We start from the raw sequence: 20343 nt of genomic DNA on the forward strand, positions 1-20343 counted from the left end.
GTACGTACTCAAATGCATGTTATACTTCCTGTTGTTTCTCTGCTTTTATGTGTGTGTGTGTGTGTGTGTGTGTGTGTGTGTGTGTGTGTGTGTGTGTGTGTGTGTGTGCGTGTGTGTGCGTGTGTGTGCGTGTGTGTGTTTTGATTAATTTAAAAGAAGAAGAAGAAGAAGAAAAACGAGTAAACACAGAGACAGTCGCGCTAACGCGGGAAACCCTACTAGCGAGGGCTGCGCTATCACGTCGGTCAAAGTGCACGCAGAGATGCCTGAGTTAGGCGGCGCTTTCACGGTGCGGGAGCGACAGTCCGACTGAGTCGGGCGTGGGAGTAAGTCAGCCTCGCCTTCGCTGATACGGGGGGGTTTGTTTTTTTTTCGTTTTTCTTTTTTTCTTCTTCTCTTTTCTTTCCTCGCAGTTCGTCCGCAGACTGGGTCGGGCTGCGGGATTTGTTGTAAAGTGACAGTCCCGTCCCCCCCCCCCACTCCCTCCTCTCCCTCCCTCCCTCCCCTCCGCCGGCGCGGAAAACACGGGAATTGTTCCAGTTGTTGGTCGGCACCGTGACTACTTGGAGGAGACCGGACGGAGCCGCGCCGTGAAAGGTAACGACCCTCAGGCCGGGCGGAGCCGCGCTGTGAAGGTAACGACCCTCAGACCGGGCGGCCCCGCTGCGCTCGCGCCGGTCCAACTTTAGCGCCCGTTGCCGTTGTCGCATATCAGCCGTCGAACGGCGGTGTAACCATAACGATAATAACGGTGAGCAGCCTGTTGTTTCGGCAGTTTGACATCTGGGGGGGGGGGGGGGTTTCCGAGAAGACTCGTCCCGATCGCCGTTTATAGCGCTTTAACTGTGCGAGCCAGGGAGAGGGGGGGGGGTTTGCTTGCGCGGAGGATCCTGCGGACTTACACCTGACGCTGACGCCGGAGTAACTCGCCAAGACACGCGGGGGGGGGGGGGGTGCGTGCCGCTTTTAATTAGCTAACGCTGGGCACTTTTGACGGATCATCTCGTGTTTTTCGTCCGGCGTCGAGTCGTGTAACGTCAGCTTCCCCTCGTCGTCCGATCTCTGTTTTTACGCGTTCGTGTGCCTTGTTTTAAGGCAAAGCTGCGGTTCGCGTGGTGAGGGAAGCCGGCCGGCCCTCTTGCGGGTCATTCGGGCGGCTCAGGACGGCACACGGGTCACGGTGCTGGGGAGCAGCGCCGGGGGGGGGGGGGGTTCGCCTGCAGCGGAGCAGCTTCGGGATGGCGAATAGCCAAGGACTTGGCTGCGAGACGACACGAGGATGTCGTGGCGAATTCGGGGGACAACTCAAGGGTCAGACCCGCGAGCCAGCGGCCAGCGTGTCCGCTAATCCGTGCACGTTACAATATCGTTATGCTGCAGCGTCACTGCCCGTTCACGTGCACACGTCCCAACGACAGTAGGAACAAATCACGCCAAGTATGACAACTTGCACACACACGCATATTTTATCTTATCTGACAATGCATTTTTGGAAAGGTGTTGATGCATGTTACCGGTCCATTAACCAAGCAAGTAAATTGTAAAATAAATGCTTTTGTTAATTTCTCTCATTTGAGAAGTGCTACCAACAATATTTTCTTTTGCACTCGTCAAACAGTAAATAGTAGTAAGATCTCCACATTGGGAGCGAGCTGATAGTGGGCACAGGCAGGCATTGCCGAGACTGTCAGTGTTTTCTCATAGATAACCCCATTACTGTGATTTCACCACAGTCCACATAATCAACGCTTAAAAGAAAAATAATAACCACAAAAAGCCTTGATGCTTATCTATGAATGAATTGTCACTATCAGAACCACTGTACGTCCTGATGAATGCATACCTCTGCAAACCAAAGCGGTGGCCCAGGGGTCAGCACTGTTGCCTCACAGCAAGAAGGTCCTGGGTGCGAACCCCAGGCCCTCCCGGGTCCTTTCTGTGTGGAGTTTGCATATTCTCCCCGGGTCTGCGTGGGTTTCCTCCCACCATGAAATACATGCACGTTAGAGTTCATATTCCTGTCTGTGCCGCTGCCCGAGGCACGGCAAGAAGAACTGGAGTTGGTCCCTGGGTGCTGCACAGCGGCTGCCCACTGCTTCTAGCTACAGTGTCTGCTGGGATGGGGCAAATGCAGAGGATGAATTTCGTTGTATGCTTGTTTACAATGACAAATAAAGCGTCTTTCTTTCTGTCTTTCTTCTGATAAGGTGACTATCTCTGGTGGAAGAGGCTCAAAGCTGGGAAGTCTCAGCACCATGGCCACTGTGTCTCTTGATGCGAGTGGGCTTTCAGCCACAGGCGATCGGTGCTGATGTGGGGGTCAAATGGTCCGTTGTTGATGTTTACCTCTTGGTATAGTAGAGGCTGCAGCTGAACTATCTAACCCATTCAGTGGTCCGAGTAATGTAGCAGAATTTAAAGCCTGTCTTCAGTTGGTATGGCGGAGGTTAAATGCACCCAAATTCAGTTCACCCACCTTTTCATGTGCACACTATTTACCCAAGTTTTTTTCCACGCCGACATATATCTTCATCGTATAAGTTCCCCATTTACTTCAAAGCAAATAGCATCAAATTAACGTATGTTATAGAGAATAGTGCATTTCGATGGGACAATACACAAATTGATGATTTTCTGACAATATTGCCGATATTGGTAAGTCGGCTGCCTTGAGACGATCACTGACTGAAGATCATGATCGTCTCTACACACCTTTGCATTTATCACTACATCGCTGGCTCTGTGCCATATATGGCGTGGTAGAATAGAGAGTGGGTGTCTGACTTGTAATGTCTCATATACTTGTTTTTTTTCCTGTCTCTCATCGGAGGATATGTAGAACATGGCGTTACATCAAACTGTGCACTTGGCGCCTTAGTAATGAGTATGTAGCTAAGCTCTGTGTTTTCCTTTTGTGGTTGATAAACCGACTTAGGATACGTGTGGGTTGATTGTAGATGCCGCACCCCGTTGCCATGTCGGTAGAGTTGTGTGCAATTTGCTTAAGTGCAGCTCAACTTTAAACCGACTTTGCCATACCATATCATAAAAACCCACTACCCCACACACACACACACACACACACTAAGAGGATTAGCATCACATACATCAAACATAATGGCACACCTTGTGCCTTGGTATTCCTGGCACTGAAGGTACCGCCTGTAGTAATGACTTAATAATTGTCACTTGTGTCCTTTTGCGCTATTTGATGGATTTATTCACATTATTCTGCGCCGTTATCAGTTTCAGTTGTGCACTGGATGAGCGGTGATGTGCAAAACGACCACCCTGATGTGTGGAGACGTGGCTGTCGAACGAGAATTCGTTCCCGGCACAAGTCTAGGCCAGTTTGAGGCGTCGTGTTTGATGCAGCGCCGAATTCGTCAGGGCTGCCTCCACACAAACACGGTTACGTAAGTCACATTCAAGTCAGAACTTAGAGTGATGACGGGCAGTGCTGACTTTCAAGCCAGAAAACAAGCAAAGCTGTCCCCCCCCATGAATACCGCCACTCACGCTGTTGTGGCTCTCCCCCAGTTCCTCCCGTTACAGCCGCGACTGACGGACTTCCCTCGCGCCTCTCACGTTCCCCTGCGGCGACACCTCGCCCTGAGACCCGCGCGACAGTTGCTCGCTCACTTACACGGATTGGTCTTCGGGGGGGATTACCTGACACTGAATTTCAGGAGAAGACGTCGACGCGGCGTGGAGGATCCCTCCTGGTTTTGGAGCTTCCAGCTCGGCCCGAGAAGTGACCCCGGCTGCAAACGTTCCATTTATAGCGAGGGAGTCTTCCCTCGTTCATGCGATGAGTCACGGTAGCGTCTGCATGTAGAATGCAATTTGGAGCGCGGCCTCTGGCTTAGAAGGCCGAATTATGTGGCTCACACTGTGCGGTAGGAGGCGGACGTGCAAGGGGGAAGACTCACTCACAGACACCAGCCCCGGGCTCCCACCTTCCCCCGAGCTGCCTCCCCCACACACCACCACCGCTGCCGCCACCATCATCACCCCTCCTCCTACCTGTTAGTCACCCGTGGCACCACGGCTCTGAGAGAGAGCAGCTGATGGAGGGGAAACACTTTCCATAGCAACCATCGTGCGTGTCCTTCCCCTTCGCCTCAGCTAGCCTGATGTAATCAGCACAGAATTCAGTGAGGGTGATCGGTGTGGTTTCGTTTGGGGGAGAGAAACCCCCCCCAAAAAAAACAAAAAAAAACCAAAGCCAACTCTACACACAACATAGCGTCAGACGTAGGCTACTCACCCTTTGCTTAAAGAACCTTACCCATGTTTTCCAACCACAACGGGAAGGAGTCGAAAGGCTTGCACCCTTGCAAGTGTTACAAAACAGCAGATTTCCTTGACACGAGGCGTGGGCGCTGTGACAGATTGCGCAAACATCGGCCTGCATGGAAAAGGTCATCCCCAACTATACCTTGAGACAACTCGTGTACAGCAAAGTGCCTCGTGGCTTAGGATCAGTTGGTGATTTGGAACAATGACATTTTGCAGAAATTACTACAGGCGTGCTACTTGTTGATTGTAGATGATGTCAGGCAGAGCCTTAAGTAAAGCCTTTAAGTCGCCGCTATAAACTTTCTCAAGAAATCGTGCCTGTGAAGCATTCAGCTGGCTTTGGGTTTATCAATTGCACATCTGTTTCTGGTCTACGTGCGGGGAGAAATTTCTCATTTGCTTCAATCAGATGATTCCTCAGCTATTTATTCGGGGGTGGATTTTGACGATTGTGCCATGGCTCGAAATTGTAAACTCTTCTTCTCATTGTTTTGAATGACGTACTTGTCTGCTTCCTACGGAAATCTGAAAAGCCTCGTACTAAACGAAACCACTCTAAATAACAGGGCAGTTTTCTGAACATAATGCGGCCCCACCTTCGCCTGCATTCAAATTCCACTTGTCCTTGCACAACCCCAACGAAACAACAAAGGTTTGAGTAATGATTAAAAAAAAAACCAGGCCGTTACATAGGAAAACAAAGTACCACATCATGTTAAGATGTCTCCTTGTATTGCAAAAAAAAAAAAAAAAAAAAATCACCGTTATGATGAGGAAGAGCACCTCTTTGTGCTTCATACCTTTTTCCCTGCAGTGCGTTGGCAGAAGTCACCTGAAAACTAATCACATCAAACCACATATCTTGCATAACTCTATGTGCACGTAATGTCACTGGGACCGTAGCCAGCAGCAGTTTGTCTCGTGGCCTGCTTAAGTTTAAGTAACCACACAGACGTCCCACAATCAGATTACGAGCCTCTCGAGATGCTTTCTTCAGTTGCCTGAACTGGCCATTTTAACCTGCGGCCTGTTTTGTTGTCGACAAACCCTGCGTGTGAAGAGCAGAGACGGCCGTGATAGCTGCAGAGGTGTACATACATCCTTTTCCTTTTCTCCATCTAGTCCACCCTGCCGTGAAGGCCTCTCTGCTGCACCGGGTCATCTCACGGGTCGTGATGCCTGCTCTGCATGTGAACATTAAGCATGCAAATAATTATCTTATCAGGAAGTGAAGAATCAGATTACTCGGATAGGCTTGAGAACGCAGACCAGACAATAGTGATGGTGCTCGGTCGGCGGGAAGAAAGAGGACATCCCACATAGGTTAGCGTGCTGCTTTTTTTGGGGAGGGGGGGGATAAAACGGCGAGACAAACGACACGAGGCGGTAACCTAGAAAGGTTTTCAAAAATGTGGATTCGGTGCAAACGGGCCTTTCGTAAGCCATCGTGTGTTTATTTATAGTGCGCCATGTCCGGAGCCGGTTGAGCTATTTTGGGTTTAAAACGGGCGTAGAACAGTTGGAGATTAGCGGTGGATTCCTTTTGGAGGACCGTGTTGCGATCGTGTCGGTCGCTCCCTCATAAGTGTCATTTTGCCGTGGACTCTCCCCCGTTTCCACATGAGGCACCTGCATAAACAACACTGCTAGGCAACGCTGCTGAGCTTTTTGAGGGAATTAAATGGGGGGGGGCAGCGTGACCCTTTCAGAGCCCAGACGCAGCATGTGGAGCCAAGAGCGGCTGTTATGTCGGATTATTTTATCGCTTTTGTCGCCGCTAACTTCTCTCCTTGAGACCCTTTGATTTGGATTTGGATTTTTGTTCCGTCACAGCTAGTGTGGTATACCGTCACTGGACCGGGAGACGTCATAAAACCAGTGGACTGCAATGATCAGTACCACGGAAGTAGATGGAAGTTATCGTTTCCATTTGGAAAATTTAAATTATTGTGAATTTAAAATTTTTTTTTCTTTTAATTCTCATTAAATTTCTCATGTTTTTGTGGCACAGTGCTTAGCGCGGTCGCCTCACAGCAAGAAGGTTCTGGGTTCGGGCCCCGGGGTCGTCCAACCTTGGGGGTCATCCCGGGTCGTCCTCTGTGTGGAGTTTGCATGTTCTCCCCGTGTCTGTGTGGGTTTCCTCCGGGGGCTCCGGTTTCCTCCCACACTCCAAAGACAAGTAGGTCAGGGGAATCGACCGTACTAAATTGTCCTTGTGTGTGTATATGTGTGTGTGTGTATGTGTGTGTTGGTCCTGTGATGGACTGGCGGCCTGTCCAGGGTGTCTCCCCGCCTGCTGCCCAGTGACTGCTGGGATAGGCTCCAGCATCCCCATGACCCTGAGTAAGGATAAGCGGTTTGGATAATGACTGAATGAATGAATGAAATGTGTGTGTTGTATTTGTACAAGGAATTCAACTACAAGTCGCCATGCCAAGCTCGAGGCAATACCCTAGTACTGTAACTTAGTTTTATTGCTACTGCTTTACAAACGCTCCCCTTCACTAATTCCCCTCCGTCAAATGTAACGTTACACAAACACGTCATAAATCCTGCTCTCAACAAGACAACCTGCGCTTAATAAAACCGATCTGGGTTAACAGCTTGGAACTAATGTTCGCCGAAAAGGATTTCTGGGTACAGCATCTCTGGAGACCAAAGTATTTTGGGTGTCGTTGGCCTGACATCAATTTTACTTGACTTTGCACCAGGCCCCAGTTTTGAGTCGCCAGTGAACTTATTGCCACCAGCGATGAGAAGGAGCGTGAAACAGCACACGAAAATGTTCACGTTTTACATTTGCATTTTACAGCACGAGACATTTATCCATACCGTCATTAGTCCACACCACCGGTTTCTAAAAGAGGACTGTGAGATTCTTAAAATGGGCCCCTGGAGGGCGTCCGGGTGGCGTGGCGGGCCATTCCGTTGCCTACCAACATGGGGATCAGCAGTTCGAATCCCCCCGTCCGGCTGGGTCGGGTGTCCCTAGAGACACAATTGGCCGTGTCTGCGGGTGGGAAGCCGGATGTGGGTATGTGGTCCTGGTTGCTGCACTAGCGCCTCCTCTGATTGGTTGGTCGTGGCGCCTGTTCGTTGGGGGGGGAAGGGGAACTGAGGGGAATAGCATGACTCTCCCATGTGCTACGTCCCCCTGGTGAAACTCCTCACTGTCAGGTGAAAAGAAGCGACTGGTGACTCCACATGTATCGGAGGAGGCATGTGGTAGTACACAACATCCATTGCACGTTGTCCGTCTTGGGAGAGAGATGCCTCCTCTGTTGCTCTCCCTGAGGTTTCTTCCTATTTTTTCTCCCTGTTCACTGCTTCTTCTTTTTTTTAAGGGAGTTGTTCCTTATCCGATGAGAGGGTCTAAGGACAGGATGTTGTCTTGCTGTAAAGCCCCCTGAGGCAAATTTGTAATTTGTGGTATTGGGCTATACAAATAAAATGGACTTGACTAGTCTGCAGCCCTCCCCAAGTCGGCAGAGGGGGTGGAGCAGCGACCCGGACGGCTCAGAAGAGTGGGGTAATTGCCCGGATACAATTGGGGAGTATAAAAAAAAAGGGGGGGGCTCCGATATTGGGCTACACAAATAAAATGGGCTTGACTCGATACTACACGGAACAACGTAGCGATAATCTGCCTAGTTACCTCTCGTAAAGGCAACGCTCATCACTGAGGTCACGTGAAGGTCAGTGTTATTTTTAGGCAAACGTGTGAAGAAAGTCGGCAGCCTCGGTTTTTTGGGAGGCTTTCGCCCCGTAGTTGTTGACTTGCTGCTGTTTTGACAGATGCAAGGAAGCAAAACACTGCGATTCTCCGTATTTCTTACATCCGAGCGTGTTCGCTTGTAGCCATGTTTTTTTGTTTTGTTTTGTGCGTGTGTGTGTGTGTGTGTGTGTGTGTTTCTAAAGCAGCAGAGTAATCCGCCTCCCCTTCTCTCTCTCTCCCTTTGCTCCCATTTCTATCTCACTCTTCGTCCCGCCTGCTCGCAGGCAGGCTGTTAGTGCAGAAGCAGGCACCATGTCCACCCCCACAGACCCAGAGGTTAAGGAGCTGAACCCCGTCGACTTCATCCAGCTGCAGCAGTACATTGAATGTGAGTACAGACAGGCAGGCAGGCATGCGGGCGGGCGGTTTCTCTGCGCTTTTAGCCCCCCCCCCGCTCTCTCTCTCCACTTCCACCCACACACACACTCATTTACCCTCGCTCGTATCTAGAGGAGTCAGTAGTCTCACATTTTATGTAAACCGTAGTTTTCCCGTAGTTGTTTCTGCCAGACCTACAGCTATAGTGTCTTGATAAGTGTAGCAGAAATTTTGTCCTTGAATCAAAATATAAAATACTAGTGATTTAACTGTGCATAGATTAAGTATACATTTGTCGCAAATCCTAATTTGCCTGTTCTAGTTTGTGTGTGTGTGAGAGCACACATGTTATGTCTTTAAAAGTAAAGTGCATGCAAACTGGAGCTGATGCCATGGTGTGCACAAATGAACACATATTCCTGTGTGACCCCCTGTGTCTGTCCTCCCAGACTGTAGCGTGAAGGTGAAGGATGTGCTGAGGGAGTTTAATGCAGATGGCAGTCTGGCCCAACACAGACACGGAGAGGTGAGGGGACATTTTGTCCACACGATGCTTTCCAAATTCACCCGGGACATGTGATCAAAATGGTGCATAACATAGCGAATTGCAACCCGCAGTGGAGCGCGGTAGGGGGACACGAAGATGTGACGTTGGGGAGTCATTCGTTTTTATCCAAGTGATCACGTCGATTAAAGAAAATTACTAACGAATGAGATTATTAACCTGTCAAAGGGGAATTTTCTTCTTCGCATCCGTGTGAAGCTGCAAATGCAAATTTCTCCTTTAATTTTGCCCACACAGCAAGGCCCTCCGGAGCAGGGTGCTGGCTGCCCTCGTGCCGAGTAAGCACAAATGTGGACGAGATAAGATAGTCTTTCCAATACTGTAGATCAGCAGCCGACATCGCCCTGTCGTTTGTGCAGGAGCCAGTCATAGGAGTAATTTACAGATATGGTCATTTGGATGTGCGATTTTGTGCTGCAGATGGAAGGAAGTAGTAATACTTGTGACTGGGAAAATGATGAAGGTGGGATTCCCCATCTGCAACTGTTATTAATATTCAATCTGGGCTTCCGAGTCGTATATTAGCTGTAACTACAGTAGGTGATAATGTGTGCATACTAATTCCACGACACTCTTGTTTTTCCTTCCCCTTTTCCTTTTCTCCAGTCTTTTTTTTTTTTCCACATTGCCTTGAGGTCTGACCATTTTGCAGCAACATTATTTATTACTGGAGCAGCTTAGTAGGTTACTGGGCAGGGAAATGGAATAATGTCAACAAGAAATGGGTTTGTGGTTCACCATTATCAAGGGAATAATGCCTGTTAGCCCCAAGAAATGGAAATATGAAGTCATAAGCGATCGACTCAATTATTTAGGGAGTAGCTTGCTTTCTGTCGCACACTGAACGTTTGTCATCTTACGTAAGCCTTTAATGAGCACATTTGCGAGCCGCGGAGGGCGAATTGACACGACAGCGCACACAAACAGTAATTGTAAACAGCTCGCTTTTCCGCTTCGCTCATCCTTTCCAGTGCATCAATGAAGAGGGCTTCCGTCTCTTCCTGAAGACCTATTTAGAAGTGGAAGACTTCCCTGTGGATCTCTGCCAGCGGCTATTTCGCTCCTTCCAGAACTCCGAGCTGGCCCAAGAGGACACTGCCAGTGAGCTAAACAAGACTGACTCTTTCTTAGTCATCAGTATGCCCTGTGTCGAGTCACAGCTTAGCTTATTTGCCTTATATTCCTCCATCACTGCTCACAAACTTACTAACTAGCATGTACAGTACTTTGTACACAGATGTAGTAAACGCAGTATTCACAACCCCGTCACACACACGTCTCCCTTTGCAGAAGAGGTCTTTCTGAAGGATGTTTCGTGTTACTTCTCTCTGCTGGAGGATGGCCAACCCAGGGACAAGTTGGAGTGTGAGTCCTGGTTGTGTTCTCTTTTTTTTCCTCCCTTTCTGCCACAGTTATTCCCCCTGAAGTAATTTTGAAGTGATGACTTTGTCTCCTCGTCTTTGTCTCCCTCCCTTTCAGTCGCTTTCAAGCTCTATGACAGGGACGGCAATGGAGTCCTTGACAGCTCCGTAAGTCACTGAATCATCCTTCCACCCGCTACAGCCAAACATCACTTGTGACATGAAGCAGTAGATAGACTTGCCATAGAGGTTCACCTAAAGCTATATTTTCCAACACATTTCCCTTGCATCTTCACAAGCTATGCACAGGACGTTGGTTACACTAACCATGCCACTAAAGTAAGTGCTTCTCGACTTTTCTGAACGAATAGGAGGTGGACAGGATTATCGCTCAAATGATGCATGCTGCAGATTACCTCGGCTGGGACGTGTCAGAACTCAGACCGGTAAGATCCAGGATACTGTGTACCTAAATGCAAGCTTCTTTGAAACAAACACAAACCTATAGATGTTGCACTCTCAACTGAGGGGAAATACTAAATGTAGATTTAGAGGTAACCTGCCACAGCCTGCCTCTGACGTAACGCCATCTGTTTGGCATAATGCACCCTGCAAGTATAACTTGCACGCTGCAAGCATAACTTGCAGAGTGCAAGTTATACTTGCAGCGTGCAATGAGATTACCTAACAGGCCATGTCTGTTTGGCAAAGGTACGCGATGTTTATGTCCTCTGGGAGGCTCTAAAGCTTCGTTACTCATTTTCTATTGATAGTAGAAATGATAAGCATCTGCATACAAGCCGAATCCCATATATATTCCCAGGCATGAGTAGTGTCTGAAAAGTTGGAATCCTATCGGGAGCCAGAATGTTGTGTGATATTTGGATGCTAGTTGCTGTCATTTCATCAGGTACTGAAGGACATGATGACAGCAATTGATGCTGACAGCAGCGGCACGGTATCTCTGGAGGAGTGGGTGGAGGGTGGCATGAACAACGTTCCTTTGCTGGTTTTACTGGGACTGAAGGTACAATCAAGTGCAAATTCTTCAGTCAGTTGTTTTTGTTTTTTGTTTTTTTAATGTAGTGTTGGCCCAACAAGTACAGTTCAGATACGTGGTTATTTCAGAGTAAGAATCAGAATCAGAATCTGTTTCATATGCCAAGCAAGTTTTCACATACCAGGAATTTCATTTGATGCTTTACTTGGACATGTTTTTTTTTCCAAAAGTAGTATAAAGATGCATGAAAGTTTTGTTTTCTCTATATTTCATATAAATAGATGATCAAGTGAATGTCTCTCATGCATATAAGTGGTAATAAAACAGGTTTGATGTAGTAAAATTTTATTTGTTTCTGTGTACAGCACATAGGCGCAGGTATGCCATGTTTACAAAAGCAGACACACTTCTAACTTTAGTATTTTTTTAAGAGGCGGCAGAAATAACTTGAACCACGCCAGTGAAACCCGGCCTTTGCATAGCTCTGTCCATTGCCTCCCTCTCTTAAAGGTCTTTTTGCAGACTCAGTGTTACAGGGGTGAGGTAATATCATCTTTCCTTTCATGCAAGCCCTGCACCATCAGAGTGGTTTGCTGTTTTCCATTAGCTCTGCATAATCTGCGTGCACATTTACAGTCATTACAGTCCCTCCCTTGCACGACACGGCACCCCGTAGGCTGATGCACTGATTATTTCATACGGTAAAGAACAATCAATAATCACAGATGCAATCAAGGGTTGACTCAAAATGGCTTTCCTGGCCGGCGTCTAGTAGTTGCAGGATGAGTTTTCGAATATTAGGAGAAAATTGAAACGTGTTCATGGGGTCTTATGGAAACTGTTTCACTTGTTCCCAAGACTGTGAAGTACAACTAGTTGTCTGTGGGACTGGCAGTGAGCTGGGTGGATCTGAAAACTATGAACCAGGCTCTGTGCCTGTGTCTCTCGCCTCTAGAACAATGTTAGGGACTTCCCCCTCAGGCTATTTTCAGCCACCAACGACCATCCGAGGTCCAGGGCTCATGCATTCAGCCCCCTCACAGTTGCTACGTGTTGAACTGGGGGCTACGCTCCATGACTCGTGCCATGACTAACAGGTCTGGTGCATCATGCTTCAAACCAGGGTCCGGGGGGGAAAAAAAAGAAGTAATTCCTGCCTGTAATCTGGATAAACGCACCGGACAGTATATGATCAGATTTAAGTAACCTTATAGTGAATGCTGCCATACAGTGCATCTGGAGAGCTATATATCCTCAGAAATCTCATTAAGCCAGTATTAGCGGAGAGTGGGTGTTAAAACCAGGCCTTTGTCGCAGCGTCTGTATGAGAGGGTTCATGAAATGAGATGCAAATTTTAAGAACTATGGTAAAAGAGAGGCGTTATTGACCTCCCGCAAGCCTTGTTAGAAGCGCAGAAGTACACCACAGTCTATTACGGTGACTTCATAGGCGATGATCTGTTACCAGTGCAAAGAATGCCTACAAAAACTCGTAACGCTCATCTGTCTTGATACAACTCACAAACGTGCGTCAGTAGCAAAGCCCCTAAACCATTAACCGCCTATCATGCTCGGTGTCGCCTCCTTCGGCGATGCATCAACATCTTACTTCTCATCTGCCTACAGATGACGCAGAAAGATGGGCAGCACCTTTGGAGGATGAAGCATTTCAACAAGCCCGTTTACTGCAATGTGTGTCAGTGCATGCTGCTGGGGCTGAGGAAGCAGGGGCTGTGCTGTACTTGTGAGTACGCGTTTGCACCAGAAGAGGGCAATACAACCATCACATTTGTCATCAGGCTGGCTGGAAAATGAATTTATTCAAAGTAATGATTAAAAATGAAATGAAAGTAATCTCCCCAGTAATATTATGTGAACTCATACCTTAATATTGCCGGATTATTTTTCCTTTTTAAAATGACCCTGCAATGTTAAGCAGGATTGTATGTATGTATATATAGATATAGATGTTGATAGACAGACAGACAGACAGACAGACAGACATATACATACATACATACATACATACATACATACATACATACATACATACATACATACATACATACATACATACATACATACATACATACACATACATACATACATACATACATACATACACACACACATACATACATACATACATACATACATACATACATACATACATACATACATACATACATACATACATTTATATAGATAGATAGATAGATAGATAGATAGATAGATAGATAGATAGATAGACAGACAGACAGACAGACAGACAGACAGGCAGGCAGGCAGGCAGGCAGGCAGACAGACAGACAGACAGACAGACAGATAGATAGACCTGCAAGCCTCAACATTGACACAGCAATTTGACATTCACATTCAGTTCAACATCACATGACAGCTGCTTTATGTGTGCTGTCTCTCAGGTTGTAAATACACAGTTCACGGCCGCTGTGCAAACAGGAACCCTGACCCCTGCACCAAGACCTATGTCAAGTCCAGGAAAGAAACAGGGGTATGGCGGCAACACCCTGGCAAATTTGCTGTTCACAGCCAACTCAGTTGGAGTTCACTTTAAAGCATGTGCGCCATTAGGTGGACTTTGTAATGTAAAATATGTCTCGTATATTTCAGGTTCCAGCACATGACTGGGTGAGTGGGAACTGTGACTCTAAGTGTGATAAGTGCCAGAAGAAGATTAAGAGCTACCAGGGCTTAACCGGCAAACACTGCGTATGGTGCCACAGTATGGTAGGGAGGAACTTCACTTCGTTTGGCAGAACTTTAGGAAATGTGATTTTCTGTACTTTCTGTACAGGACCACCATTCTGTCTATGTATGTGCCTTTGTTGTCGTTCATGTTTTATTTTCATTCACTGAAATCGGTGGTTGAGCCGTAAATTCACCTGCATGTGATGTGTCTCTCTGCCACCGGGCTGTAGTGTCATGATGAGTGTGCAGCCCAGGAGCCAACAGAGTGTACCTGCGGACCCCTCAGAGACCACATCCTCCCTCCATGGGCAATATACCCTGTGATAAAAGTAGGGGATGAAGACTCGTTTCAGCGTCTGGAAGTTTTACTGAGTTTGCGCTTCTGAACTCGGTGATGTGAAAGATTTCTGTTTTGCTCCCCGAAGGAGAGGCCAAACCACATGAAGGACGGGGGCGCCGGCCCGACAGAGGACAGCGAGCTCAATACCACACCTGACGGCCAGGTGCTTCAGGTACTGTCCAGTCCAATTAAAGACGGTTAGTTCGGGTCATCTGTTATTAATGATAAGCTGACGTATTGCAGCAGGCTGTATGGGGGCAGCTGGTTGGTCGGGGAGAATGTGACCATATTTAGGTTTGCTTTGATACGACGGTATTTGTCAAGAGGGAGAAAAAAAACACCTGTTTATTGTTCGACAGATTTGCCCTGTGCCAAACACGCATCCTCTTCTGGTGTTTGTCAACCCTAAAAGTGGGGGAAAACAGGGAGAAAGGTGAGTTAAAAGATGAACGCACTGATGGGAAAATAGACGTGCGATATAGGAACTTTTTTTTTTCGGTCTAATTTTGTCATCTTGTTTATTTCAGAGTCCTGCGCAAATTTCAGTATTTGCTGAATCCACGGCAGGTATACAACCTTCTGAATGGCGGACCAGGGCCAGGGTATTTAAAACTTTAATTATTATGTATTTAATCCCCCCCCCAAACAGCAACGAGCATATTAATAGTATAACACCCTTAAACACCACCTGTTATGTCCCTATCATAACGAAGTCATAATTTCCATCTCTGTTTCCAACGCGAACGTCTTGGGTCCAGATTGAGTTTCTTCAGAAACCTACAGGATTACAGGATTTTGGTGTGCGGGGGCGATGGCACGGTGGGGTGGATTCTTGATGCAATAGGTGAGTAAGATGGAGTAAATGTGATGAAAGACACACAAGTATCCTTGCCATGTGTTAAGAAAATAAAAAGAAGAATCCCCTGTGACGCATTTCCTTTATCCTTGCCCGCCTTCCTTGTCTTACAATCAGACAAAGCCAACCTTGTGGTGCGGCCACCTGTAGCTGTGCTTCCTCTAGGCACAGGAAATGATCTTGCACGATGTCTCCGATGGGGAGGAGGTGAGAAAAGAATGCAAGTTGCAGTTTTCTCGGTTTTATGTCTTTGACAGTGGAACTTTTTTTCTTTTTCTTTTTTTTTGTCCTTTCTGTCTGTTTTCAGTACCGTCGTGTGGAAATATGCGCATATGGCCTAGTGATATATGGCTCTAACGGACGGAGCAGGGTCCCTAAGAAAACTGGTGCCAGCTCAACTATTTGGCCTCGCATATTAACCACACGCCAATCACAATTCCCCCTGCTAAAGGAAACGGTGTTTCGCTGGAGGAAATCAGTTCGTGCTGTTTGTCAATGCCTGTGCTGCAGCTGCTGCATTGATTGCTTAGCTGCTGCACACCAACATCCACCCCACCTGCCACCTGTCTGGATCCGCCTCTGCTTAACTGCATGGGGGGATTATAGCGCCACGTTCTTGAAAAATGTATGCACTTAAGATGCAATCTGCACACACAGGGCAATGCATTATCCATTCAATGTCAGATGATAGTCATGTTGCCATCCTAATTTGATAAAATACACTTTTTCAAATATGGGAACGACCCTGACTGAACCTATCAGGCCTCGATAGCGAAGCCATAATACGCAGAGCTCTAACCATAACTCAGGATCCCACTCACCCCCCCCAACCCATTCTTCACAATGGTCACAAGTACAGATCCCTCACCTGCAGACGGGCCGCTTTAAAAGGAGCTGTACCTTCTGCCGTTGAAGTTCTGAACTCACTGAACCTCTGAACCCTTGTGTTAATGGATTGTTGTCTCCCTGTCCTCTATGTGTGTCATGTGGTATATATAGTATGTGTACATGTAGTCACTGTATGTCAGGCTCTGTATCTCTTTACCAGTCTGTCTAGTTTTGGCAGCAGCAGAACACAAGTGATCAGTCTGACTTGGATCTGTTCTGATCATCGTAACTAAAGTCTGTGTTTTGTTCTTCTTCTATATAGGATATGATGGTATGGATCTGAGTCGTATCCTTAAAGATTTGGAGGGGAGCTCCCAGGTGCTCATGGACCGCTGGAGTATTCAGGTTATCACAGATGAGAATCAGGAGAAGGGCGACCTTGTGCCATATGAGATCATCAACAACTACTTCTCAATTGGAGTTGTGAGTTCATATGAATTAAGGTTGAACAGAATAAAACATCCCCTTTCATTTAAACTCCAGTTTTACCTAAATAACAGTTTAAAAAAAACCCCACCAGTTTTATCTTACCTACACTTTTTGGATACTGCCGTGTGTTGACAGGATGCCTCCATTGCCCACCGATTTCACACGATGAGGGAGAAACATCCCCAGAAATTCAATAGCAGGTAAGAGCATATGTTTTGGGCCGGGGGGGGGGGGGTTGGGATTTTCTGGGATCTTGCAGAAATGTGACTCTTAAAAGTGCCATCTCACTTTTTCCCCATTTTAGAGCACATGCTCCCTCTGTAGGAATTTTCATGAATGTTCAGCCAATGACAGTAACTGCTCTGAAAACCTGTAGTCACTGTGACTCTGGTTATTTTTAGCTGGCACAGTCTAGTGACCATGCTTTCAGTGTGTATGTACAGGACTTTATGAACAAAAGCAAGTAGACTCAGGTAATGCTATTTCATTTTGGACTCTATCGTCATGCTTTGCGAGATGTATTTCTGCCTGTTTGCAACCACAGATATTCAGAGCTCACAAACGGCCTGACACCAGGTAGTTTGGTTAGAGACCCATGGCAGTTAACGTCGGAGGCTGACTGCCCCTGAACCTTTGTAGAAAGAGCACTAAGTGCTGCAATGGCAGACAGTTTTCTGGAAGTGAAACTTTGCCCTAAACATAAAAGAACCGTTTCTTGACTCCAGAATGAAGAACAAGCTGTGGTATTTTGAATTTGCAACTTCGGAAACCATCTCTGCTTCCTGCAAGAAACTGAACGAGTTCTTAACAATTGAGGTGAGAGCGCAGCCCCCACAATTTCAAGGAATCGTAACCATTCGCTTTGCATTCCTTCTTCGACTGGAAATAACAGATTTGTTCCAGTTTAATGTGGTGTTTCCCTCTCTTGGCCTGTTGCTCTGCTCTTCTTAGTGCTGCGGCACTCCTCTAGATTTGAGTGGCCTGTCTCTGGAGGGGGTTGCTGTCCTAAACATTCCCAGCATGCATGGCGGCTCCAACCTATGGGGGGAGACCAAAAAATGCGACACAAAGGGCTTGATGGGTCAAGAAGAGCCTGACGTGATTGTGGACTCTGAAATTCTGAAAGTTACCTCTCAAGGTATCTTGTTTTGACTTTAACTAAACTGCAGTGTAAAGTTAGAGAAAGGTATATGTGAGATCACTGAACTGGTCTATCTTTAGTTGGTGATTTGCTTAAATCAAACATCATATAATCTCAAACATGTTTATTATCCCCATAAAGTAAAATACCATGAAGTACTCAGCTATATAAGCTGAGTACTTCATGCAATGTATAAACTGGAAATATTGGTATAATAGCAATATTTCCAGTTTATACATTGCATGATTCATCTGCTTCTGCATCGATAGTCCCCCTTGAGTCTTGATGCAGACTATGAAAAACTGTCAGATGTTGATTTTAGTACTCATTTTGGTCTTGGTTGGGAAAACAGAATTTCTATGCCTGATATTCAGTATCTCCATGGATTCTTGCCAGATCTCAGTGACCGTCGGTTAGAGGTGGTCGGCCTTGAAGGGGCCATGGAGATGGGACAGATATATACAGGCCTCAAGAGTGCAGTCAGGCTAGCAAAAACATCCCAGATTACCATCAGGTGAGGAATACTCCCCATGGGCCTGTACCTACTTGTCATTGTCCTGTGTATGAGATGTAAAAGCTTGCCAGTTGCTCACTGTTGACTTTGAGCACCAGCTAATGATGATCCTTAGCAAGTCTTAACATAACAATAATCATGTAATTATGTATGCTAGTACTTCTGTTGACATTCTAATTGCACAAGGGTACATTCGCAATGTGAATGACTTTTGAATCCGTTGTCTTCTTCTTCTTTTTTTTTAACTTTCCTTCCTTCTACAACTTTTTCAGGACAAAAAAAGCTTTACCAATGCAGATAGATGGAGAGCCTTGGATGCAGCCACCCTGCACGGTAAATCCGACACCAACACAAATTAAGACTCAGATATTTCCATTTGCGTGACCAGATCTTTATTGTAGGACAGACTGTCACCGGTAAAATTCATTATGATATCTGTTCTTGTGTTTATTTGACATTTTGCTCTTGATTTTTTTTTTATCTCCTCAGATTCACATTACACACAAGAATCAGGCCAGTATGCTGATGGCTCCACAGGCCAAGTCATCTGGTTTTTTCAACTACAAATAAAACTCAGCAGGAGTTACAACGGTGACTGGCATACACTTGCTTATTGTATATTTGATTAAGGACTGAAACACTTTTGGTCTGTAAAATTCTGTTTGAATGTGTATGTTGCAAAGGAAAAAAAAGAAGCAAACTGCATTGCAGCATAGCCCGAGCATGCACAAGTGAGTTCTGAAGATGCATCACAAACCATTGAAGCATGGCGTTCTATTTATGAATACAGAGTTCACTGTAGGTGTGGCCTTTAGAGGACACACTTGTGTTTGCATTGTGGCATGAATGGTTTTGAGCAAATTTACTCGACGCTATCATCAACGCTGAACACATGTTGCTCCATCTGCCCCGGTGCACGACAGTTTATGAAGCATTGCCAGTTGTTACTATCACTCTGTGAATGTAATGCGACGAGGAGAACCTTCAGTGAGCTTTGTGTGCCTTTGTGTGTCTCCTACTGTTGGGACATAGTCACCAGGAACCGGTTAGTAGGATCCCAATGTCCGAACGGGTGACTTACCTTGTAGTATTAAGGTATTCATGTGGCTATAAAGCTTTAAGTCTGCGAGGCCAACTGTATGTACTTGTGAATTTATAAATTTGAACAAACTAGAAAACTTTTGAGTTTCAGTCATGATTTTCTGTAGATAAGAATTCCATTTTACGACTGTAGTTGAGACGACCTTATTTTCGATCTTTGTTTTCAGATATTTCAGACTATACTTGAAAAGGTGCCAGGGAACAGTAAAAAGGCAAGGTTATTATAGCCTTGCAGATGATGCTGGATGTTAACGCGTAGGCTCGCTGTACACTGCCGTGCGGGTGCACGTGTTTAGAGAGGCCTCTCAGTGCTGCTGCTGTTCTTAAATTGTCATATCTGGAAAAGTGACACGGTCTCACATCGTATTTATAATTTGTGGTCGTTTGGGTTTGAAATAATGGATTTCAAGTAGTTTACAAAATGCTTTGGTCCTTATTTATATGTTTTTAGCGGTCATATCATTTCAATAGATCTTGAATGTTAGAGTAATGCTTCAAAACTACATATGGTGTAAAGACTTAAATAAACTATCAGCGTTTGGCATGCTTGTCTCTGCATACTGTAAAGGACATAAATCATAAATAGGTGATATTCTTTGAATTTCACTTGCTGACTAACCAATGTTCTAATTAATTTGTGGCTTTATGCAATGACATATATATATATATATATATATATATATATATATATATATATATATAAACAATTATATATATAAAAACAATTATATATATATATACACACTCACTGGCCACTTTATTAGGCACACCTGTCCAACTGCTCGTTAACGCAAATTTCTAATCAGCCAATCACATGGCAGCAACTCAATGCATTTAGGCATGTAGACATGGTCAAGACGATCTGCTGCAGTTCAAACCGAGCATCAGAATGGGGAAGAAAGGTGATTTAAGTGACTTTGAACGTGGCATGGTTGTTGGTGCCAGACGGGCTGGTCTGAGTATTTCAGAAACTGCTGATCTACTGGGATTTTCACGCACAACCATCTCTAGGGTTTACAGAGAACGGTCCGAAAAAGAGAAAAT

General features: G+C 46.0%; 1 protein-coding gene across 4 annotated transcripts; it reads left to right on the forward strand.

Annotated features, from left to right (window-relative positions):
• The first annotated feature begins 181 nt into the window (after window positions 1-181).
• dgkaa (diacylglycerol kinase, alpha a) lies at window positions 182-19376 on the forward strand. Of its 4 annotated transcripts, none has more exons than XM_056301968.1 (24): window positions 182-751; window positions 8302-8405; window positions 8845-8921; window positions 9932-10061; window positions 10251-10325; window positions 10440-10489; window positions 10693-10767; window positions 11214-11348; window positions 12948-13065; window positions 13745-13833; window positions 13953-14069; window positions 14261-14359; window positions 14456-14542; window positions 14730-14803; window positions 14898-14972; window positions 15129-15214; window positions 15344-15433; window positions 16377-16537; window positions 16679-16743; window positions 17269-17359; window positions 17495-17681; window positions 18081-18198; window positions 18471-18531; window positions 18688-19376. In XM_056301968.1, exons 2-24 carry the CDS (start codon window positions 8330-8332, stop codon window positions 18766-18768), a joined length of 2217 nt encoding a protein of 738 aa, XP_056157943.1. In that variant the 5' UTR covers window positions 182-751; window positions 8302-8329; the 3' UTR covers window positions 18769-19376. The 4 variants fall into 4 exon arrangements, with proteins under 4 accessions (XP_056157943.1, XP_056157949.1, XP_056157944.1 ...); XM_056301974.1 differs by having other exon boundaries at window positions 11232-11348; XM_056301969.1 differs by having other exon boundaries at window positions 182-597.
• Window positions 19377-20343: the final 967 nt, after the last annotated feature.

The sequence above is a fragment of the Lampris incognitus genome, chromosome 2, assembly GCF_029633865.1.
Source record: "Lampris incognitus isolate fLamInc1 chromosome 2, fLamInc1.hap2, whole genome shotgun sequence".
Classification (NCBI taxonomy): domain Eukaryota; kingdom Metazoa; phylum Chordata; class Actinopteri; order Lampriformes; family Lampridae; genus Lampris; species Lampris incognitus.

What these genes read in the sequence shown, in the direction of transcription:
- dgkaa (XM_056301968.1), top strand. Translation starts at nt 8,330, where the DNA reads ATGTCCACCCCCACAGACCCAGAGGTTAAGGAGCTGAACCCCGTCGAC. An exon ending in GCAGGGGCTGTGCTGTACTT is followed by an intron (nt 13,066 to 13,744) that starts GTGAGTACGCGT and finishes GCTGTCTCTCAG; the next exon opens with GTTGTAAATACACAGTTCAC. An exon ending in ACGAGTTCTTAACAATTGAG is followed by an intron (nt 17,360 to 17,494) that starts GTGAGAGCGCAG and finishes TGCTCTTCTTAG; the next exon opens with TGCTGCGGCACTCCTCTAGA.